Below are 8,164 nucleotides of genomic sequence, written 5' to 3'. Positions count from 1 at the left end.
TGAATCTGTAGCAATAATCAACAACCAACTTGACAGAGCTTGAATACTTTTAAAAGACAAAATATTGTACAATCCAGGTTTGCAAAGCTCTTAGATTCTTAATCAGAAAGACAGCTGTAATAACTGCCAAAGGTGATTCTATCATGTATTGACTCAGGAGTGTGAATACTTATGGAAATTAGATACAGTATGTCTGTAATACATTTTCAATACATTTTCAATAATTTATAAAAACATGTTACTTATGGGGTATTGTGTGTGAGAAAAAATATCTATATAATACATTTTGAATTCAGGCTGCAACACAACAAAATGTGGAATAAATCAAGGGGTGTGAATACTTCCTGAAGGCAGTGTATACAGTATGTACTGTAAATGTATCCTGTTTTTCCTGTTTCGAAAAATAAACGTTTTATTAGACATCTGTTCATTTTGTTGAATTTTGGGGACAAAAGCAGTTGCTGCGACACTCAGATAGAGGGTTCCATCAGAGGTCTGAGTGCCAGACGGTACACTACAACACACACACTTCTATTTTTATGTGTGTAAAAACATTGCAACAGTATCCCTGTAAGTGTCACACGCATGACGACAGTGATTATTTTTATACCATCGCACGCACGCACGCACGCACGCACGCACGCACGCACGCACGCACGCACAACAACACAAACACACACACACACACACACACACACACACACACACACACACACACACACACAGGTCTCTCCACAACATCTGATTGGTGAGTGGGAGTTGATGGGAATAGATGAAGCATAAATAACCAGCTCCTGTTTAGAAGCCTCCATGTCAAACACGATACTTATGATTGGATGGTCATCGGACAGTTATATTTGCTCTGCCCCTGGACACACCCCTATGACAAAGTATTTGAGGATTTACTAATGGAAATCAAGGCGGATAGGTCTGCTACAGTACGTAGGATAGTATCTGGCTCCTTCTCTGTCCTGCTATTGGTGGGGACGAAGCCGATAGACGAATCGACCGACTGGAGGACAGACAAACATCCGAACAGAGAAACAGTGACGCAGAAAGACAGACGCACAGACGGCCAGACCGAACGAACACCCGACACACTGATAGACTGACAAACCTTCACAATTGACTGACCGACTGAAGACAGATAGGCCAGATAGGTCATGTCTCCTGCTGAGAGGCTGAGTGTGCTCCTCTTCCTAGCTGGGTTCTTCGGGGGCTTGGGGGCCCTGTCCCTGATGCTCTCCTTTGGGACAGACTACTGGTTGCTGGCCTTGGAGACCTGTGGCCCTGGGGGTGCATCAGAGACCTGGGAGGCTGGGGCCCTCAGACCTGGGGAGGGGGAGATGGAGGATCAGGACACTGTGACATACTTCCACCAGGGCTTCTTCTGGAGGTGCTCCTTCAGTGGGAGGAGAGAGGAGGACATGATGTGGCACTTCTGGATCAGTAAGTAGGAGAGTTCTTTTCACCTGTTTATGAAATAGAAATACTGTAGCAGACAATACATTCATTGATGAATGACAAGAATGACCTGAACTGTAATATAATGAACTAAAAAAATACAACGTACATTTTTTTTCAAAGCCAATCAACCACACCAAAAGGTCTGTGTGCCTGCCTACCTCTTCCCATTTTATGCTTCTGAGCAAAGCACGGGTTACCAGGCACCTGACGATGCCGTCTACAGAGCCTTCTGGAGCATCTTCCTTCTAGTGGGCGTGGTCACTGTTATGATTGGTGGGTTTGTCATCATCTGTGCCTCTCCATTGGCCAGCCACAGGCTCTACAAAGTAGGCGGGGCACTCTTGCTCACTGGAGGTGAGTTATCGGTTGTGTTCCTCTGCTCAGACATTGCTGACGCATGCCAAATCTTACAATGCCTGGATAGGTATTTTTACATATCAGCTAACCACATCATATGTTATAGAAATCTGGTGCCAGAAGGCATAGTCGATGATGTAGCACGCAACCATTGGTTGATGCATGCATCGTCTGATCAGAGCAAGGGAACACGATCATCAGTTACTAGCTATGGTTGGGTCCACTCAACTTTACATGAAGCTCAAAGTTCAATTTGGAGCAGTGGCTATTTTAGCATCTGTTTTACATGAATTACACTAGAACGGTGACAAACGGTGCCCACACAGGGTGCCTACATAAAGCTGTCCCAACAGCAGAGTCCCAACAGCAGTCCCAATACCTTACCACTGCTACACCTGGCTATCAGCGGAGCCTTGTCTGGCAGTGAAACAGTTCATTCAGCCTCATTTACTTTCTTTWAAAAAAACATAGCTGATATGGCTGACTTGTTTAAACAAATGTGGTTTCTACTGACAATTGAGATGTACAAATTATGGCATAACGGGATATGAGGCCATCCCTAATTTCGATTAAGACATGAATGAGCGAGCTAGGACGGACGTAGTCAAATGCACAACAGAATTCAGAACATGGGCCGTTTTTACATTATTCTCCCTGTACAACAAGTCAAAAATGATAGGATAAATCTAAGGGGCATATTTTCAGACAATGAAGGCTCTTATAATACTCAATGATTACATTTCTCTAAAACAGGCTTATCCTTTTTGTTTATCTTTTTAAGCTTGAAAAAGAGACCCTTAAACCCAGACTTGGGACCATACACCCACTCGTCTGAATAGCAGGCTAGTGATTGCTTTGCTATGCTTGCACTTAGCCACTGATTCCTTCCAAACCACTCATTGTTGAATTTGCCATTTCCAACTTGTTGTGTAATGTCCAATGGCCGATGAGCACCTGTACATTTGATCTATCATTTCTCTTCGTTATTTCTTCTCATATGACAAGGATTTAAAAACATTTGCCAGTAGATTTCTGACTTGATTCATGATGATGACTGCTAGCTTGCTAGCCAAGATTTTGAAAGTATGATGTTGACATGATCAGTCCAGTCAAAGCTGCCGTAGTTTGTATGCGGCTTTATTAACATTATTATATATTTTTAATTGTTTGCAAACTGATATGTGACACGTATTAATGCCAAAATAACACGTAAAACAGGCATCCCCATTTGCCCTGAATGACGGGTTGCCACTAATCAGGAGACACATTTATGTTCTATTAACTTTTATTGAATGTTTCCCTCTTCCCCCCCCCCTGTCCCTCTCCTCTCTCCAGGTCTATGTCTCCTGGTTGTAATAATGATGTATGTAGTCTGGACCCAGGTACTGGACACTCTGGAGGACTACGCTGCCCAGCAACAACACTCCTCTCAGTGTCCAACAGTCTACCACCTCAGCGTCCAATACGGCCTCTCCTTCCTGTTTGCTCCCGTCTCCGTCTTCTTCTTCCTGCTGGCAGCACTACTCTTCATCCTGATTGGACGAACAGTGCGGAGGTGCCATCACAAAGTGCCAATGTAGTGACTGAGGGGGGAAACAGCCAGAGAGGAAGTTGGGAATGAACCATGCAGTGACTCCAGTGCCATAAAGGCRCAGACCTCCATGTTCAGTCTATAACAAGAGCCAGTAGTGACTGATACCATGGTCAAGTCTTATGGCTCTCACAGAGTAATACAGACGGACCACATTAAATACATTTGGAAAAATCAACTGTGATTAGCTTTGAATAAAAAGGCTACAGTCTCATTGGGAGTTGTGACTACATTTAATTCCACTGATTATTTGCAACCAGTTCTGGACTCTATCAGACAGTCCAGTCATAGAGGGTAATGAATTAGATTGTCATTATCTATTGGGATAATCATGACGGACGGGACAGCGGGTTCCTAATCAACTGCAACACATCTGAATACAGCTGGGTTCCACTACCACCACTAGAGAGCAGTGTTGCTTTAACAGTAGTAAAGTAGGAAAAATAGAACACTGTTAACAGTATTTCTAACCCAAATACTTCAAGCCATCTCAGAGAGCTTATATAGTTTCGATGGGAACAGACGTATCCCAGCCAACGTGAAGTTGCATCATTCATATTTGATTACAGCAGAGTGATTAAAAAGTTGAAAGAGGAAATGGTGAGATAATTTATTCAATTGCCTTTTTTTTGGACCAAACAAAAGATAATATATGTTCAGTTTTTTCCCTTCTTCTGTACAGTACGGTTAACTCCATATTAAAGTAACTGATACAGAAAGCCCACCATCACACCTTTATAATTGGAAAAGGCAAACATTATGAGTTCTCTCTCAGTGGCGAGGGCCTGAGACAGTAAGACAGCGACGAGATGAGGCTGACTGGGGGAGGAAAGGAGGGGAGGAGAAGAGGTGAAGTGTCTCATCAGTGTGTTTTTCTTTTCTTTTAATGTCTTTCCTCCTCTTCCTAGTCTGAGCTGTGAACAAGGTGAGCGTAATTACACTAGGAGCTTGTCACATTCACTTCTGTGGCCTCACACCACCTGAAACATCTCTGGCACTAGCACCCCCCCCCCCCCCCCTACACCCCCCATCACCACCTGCGTTAAACCCACACCGGCGCCACGAGCCGCTCGTTTTAAAAGGGAGAGATTTTAATGATAGCCTGATTCAGTCATCTCTTGCTTTCAATCTTGTATTTTTTAGAAAAAGAGATTCTGTTGGCAGATTCATTTCCAGTATGTGCCCCCCTCCAATCCAACATCCTCCAGATTCAGTGTTATGCGTCACTGTCACCCCAGCGTTGCTCACACACTGTTGTTGATCCCCTCGTCACCTGGGTCTCTGTCCCTGAGAAATGAGACTGTCCACAACAATTACTACAAGAGCAATAAAGTCTCTCTCCTGTTCTCTCATTCTCTCATCTTGCTCTCTCTCTCTCTCTCTCTCTCTCTCTCTTTCTCCCTCCCTCCCATTCAAAATGAAAAAAGGTGGATCAAATGTAAGTCACATGACAGATTACAAAATGAAGACCATTGTTTTTAAGTTAAATGTATTTTCTACAAATACTCCTTAGCTCTTTGGTTGGCACTGTACAATCAGCAAATCAGTACTTGCATGATTTGCTTTTGTGTGTGASTGTAAATCACCCTCACATATTACTGGGTACAATCATGGCATAGTTCCCCTCCTTCTTATCCTCCACATCCTCCCTAAACACACCCTGTCCTCCCAGTTGGTTTGGTCCACTCAGCCCAGGGCCTCGGGMCCCACCCAGGGMCCACAATTATTCATCCCTTTGCTCAGCCAACTAGAAGAAATTACCCTCTCTCCAGATCCAGGACRTTCTAACCTGAATCAGAACCCCAGGCTGAAGCCCCCTGCCTTGGCTACAATTATGACCCCCCGTGCCTCCACTCTCCAGACCCAGTGTTTTCCATAAATATGAGGCTGGGCGGCTGGACCCTGTTGTACTGTACTCACACAGCCCATGCTCTGTCTGTCTGGTGTGGGTCTGTGGAGCTGTAGCCTGCAGGCTGTGTGTGTTCACTGTCCCTCGGGTGGCTAGGGAAAAACAGAAGTGTTTAGGAGCTGAAGAGACACATATATTGGACTGATGGATGATAAATGTGAAGAATAGAGGAGAGTCAGACTCTTCAGAAATCTTTCATGGATTTCAGCCATATGACCATAAGTGTATATGAATAGATCTGATGTTAATGTTGGACTCTACACTACAGCATGTCCTGTCCTTTTTCTTCCATGGCACTTTCCTCACATTGTATGTATGTTCTATTACCCTTTTCTATTCATCCTGCTCACATCCTCTTATTTACCTCTYTTTCCCTGTTTCTAACATGAGATCTTTCTCTCCCCCTTTTTCCCTCACACCTCTCTCTCTCTCTCTCTCCCCTCCTTCCCTCTTCTCCTCTCTAGCTCATCTGGCCAGGTCTTTCAGTGTTCATAATGAGGTCTGTGATTGCTCTGTGGCCCTCTCCCCCGATCTGCCCTGCTCTCTCCTCTCTTCCTCTCTCCTCCTTTCTTCCTGTGTRCTCTGCTTCTTTCCTGGGGGTTAATGAAGATCCTGTGGATTAAAAAGCAGCTGTTAGAAATGACACTGGCCCTGGCAGAGATGTGGGGCTGCAGGCTGGATTGTGCCAAGAAGGCTGGAAGAGAGGAGCAGGGTAAAAAGAAGGGCATGGGAACAGGAACCTTTTTGTCCTGCCATTTGAATATCTACAGTAAATCCTATTACCCATCTACATCTCTCTCTCTCTCCCACACCATCTTTCTCTCTTTCTCTCTCTCTCAATTCAATTCACAGGGCTTTTATTGGCCTCTCTCTCTCTCTCAATTCAATTCACAGGGCTTTATTGGCCTCTCTCTCTCTCTCTCTCTCTTCTCTCTCTCTCTCTCTCTCGTCTATTTTCTCTTGCCACCTATCCTTTTGCTCTCCTTCTGTTTAACCTCCCTTTCTAACCTCCTCATCCTATTGGATTCATTGATCTTTTTTCTTTTCTCCCCTCCTCCCTATCTCATCTGTGTTCACGGGTCCCTTATCATCACCTTCTTTGACAGTCCCTTTCACCGCACCAGGAGGAGAATGACTTGTGAGCACAAATACCTGACTGTGGAGCACTTATCATTAGGAGGGGGGAATGAGTCCGCGGAGAGACGACGACTTTCTCATCTGTCCCTCTCTCATCCTCCTTCCCTCTGATCCTCCCTCGCTTCATCCCGCCTCTTTCACCGGACACTTATTGGCTATTAGGTCAGTGTTGTAACATTAGGTCAGTGTGTACATCAGGTCAGTGTGTACATAGGTCAGTGTGTGAATACATTCATTAGTCAGTGTGACATAGATAGTGTGTACATCAGGTCAGGTGTGTACATTAGGGAGGTATAACAGATGGATATTTAGCTCATTTTTGTCAATTCCGCCCCTCCTTCACGTCAACCTCTCGTCCTTGGAGACCAAAAGAGGCAATAAGCCTGTTCCTTTTTCTCTCTCCTCCTCATTCCCGTTTTTTAATTTTTATTCTTCTTTCCTCCCTCTCTTCTCCTCTTCCAAAAAAAATGATCAACATAGTGTACTGGAAGAGAGAACGGGGAGAGAGAGAGAGAGAGAGAGAGAGAGGAGAGAGGGAGAGAGAAAAATGAAATACAAGTTTCTTTCATCCATGGACGCTTTCATTTCTTTTTTCAAACTGAGGGAATAAATCAGTGGTGCTACTGATACAACCTCTACTAGGGGGAAGAGAGAGGCGAGCGGGGAGAGAGGGGGAGGAGGGTGGTGCTACTATACAACCTCTACTAGGGGGAGAGAGAGCGAGGGGGGAGAGAGGGGGAGGAGGTGGTGCTACTGATACAACCTCTACTAGGGGAAGAGAGGAGCGAGGGGGAGAGGGAGGAGATGGTGCTACTGATACAACCTCTACTAGGGGAAGAGAGGAGCGAGGGGAGGAGGGGGAGGAGGTGGTGCTACTGATACACCTCTACTAGGGGGAAGAGAGGAGCGAGGGGAGGAGGAGGAGGGGGAGAGAGGGGAGGAGTGGTGCTACTATACAACCTCTACTAGGGGGAAGAGAGGAGCGAGGGGGAGAGAGGGGAGGAGGGTGGTGCTACTGATACAACCTCTACTAGGGAGAGGAGGAGCGAGGGGAGAGAGGGGGAGGAGTGGTGCTACTGTATACAACCTCTACTAGGGGAAGAGAGGAGCGAGGGGGGAGAGAGGGGAGGAGGGTGCTACTGATACAACCTCTACTAGGGGGAGAAGGAGCGAGGGGGAGAGAGGGGGAGGAGGTGGTGCTACTGATACAACTCTACTAGGGGGAAGAGAGAGCGGGGAGAGAGAGGGAGGAGGTGGTGCTACTGATACAACCTCTACTAGGGGGGAGAGGAGCGAGGGGGAGAGGAGGAGGGGGGGAGGAGAGTGGTGCTACTGATACAACCTCTACTAGGGGAAGAGAGGAGCAGAGGGAGGAGGGGGAGGAGAGGGGGAGGAGGTGGTGCTACTGATACAACCTCTACTAGGGAGAGAGGAGGAGGGAGCAGAGTGAGGGGGAGAGAGGGGGAGGAGTGGTGCTACTTGATACAACCTCTACTAGGGGAAGAGAGGAGCGAGGGGGAGAGAGAGGGGGGAGGAGGTGGTGCTACTATACAACCTCTACTAGGGAGGAGCGAGGAGCGAGGGGGGAGGAGTGGTGCTACTGTACAACCTCTACTAGGGGAAGAGAGGAGCGAGGGGGAGAGAGGGGGAGGAGTGGGTGCTACTGATACAACTCTACTAGGGGGAAGAGAGGAGCGAGAGGG

At 46.4% G+C, this 8,164-nt stretch overlaps 1 protein-coding gene across 1 annotated transcript; it reads left to right on the top strand.

Moving 5' to 3' along the window:
• The first annotated feature begins 868 nt into the window (after positions 1-868).
• LOC111953623 (transmembrane protein 182) lies at positions 869-3,629 on the top strand. The gene is made up of 3 exons (XM_023973015.3): positions 869-1,449; positions 1,588-1,821; positions 3,160-3,629. Exons 1-3 carry the CDS (start codon positions 1,164-1,166, stop codon positions 3,402-3,404), a joined length of 765 nt encoding a protein of 254 aa, XP_023828783.1. The 5' UTR covers positions 869-1,163; the 3' UTR covers positions 3,405-3,629.
• The last annotated feature ends 4,535 nt before the right edge of the window (positions 3,630-8,164 follow it).

This window comes from Salvelinus sp. IW2-2015, linkage group LG27 (genome assembly GCF_002910315.2).
Source record: "Salvelinus sp. IW2-2015 linkage group LG27, ASM291031v2, whole genome shotgun sequence".
Taxonomy (NCBI): domain Eukaryota; kingdom Metazoa; phylum Chordata; class Actinopteri; order Salmoniformes; family Salmonidae; genus Salvelinus; species Salvelinus sp. IW2-2015.
This window is presented reverse-complemented; position numbering and strand designations above follow the sequence as displayed.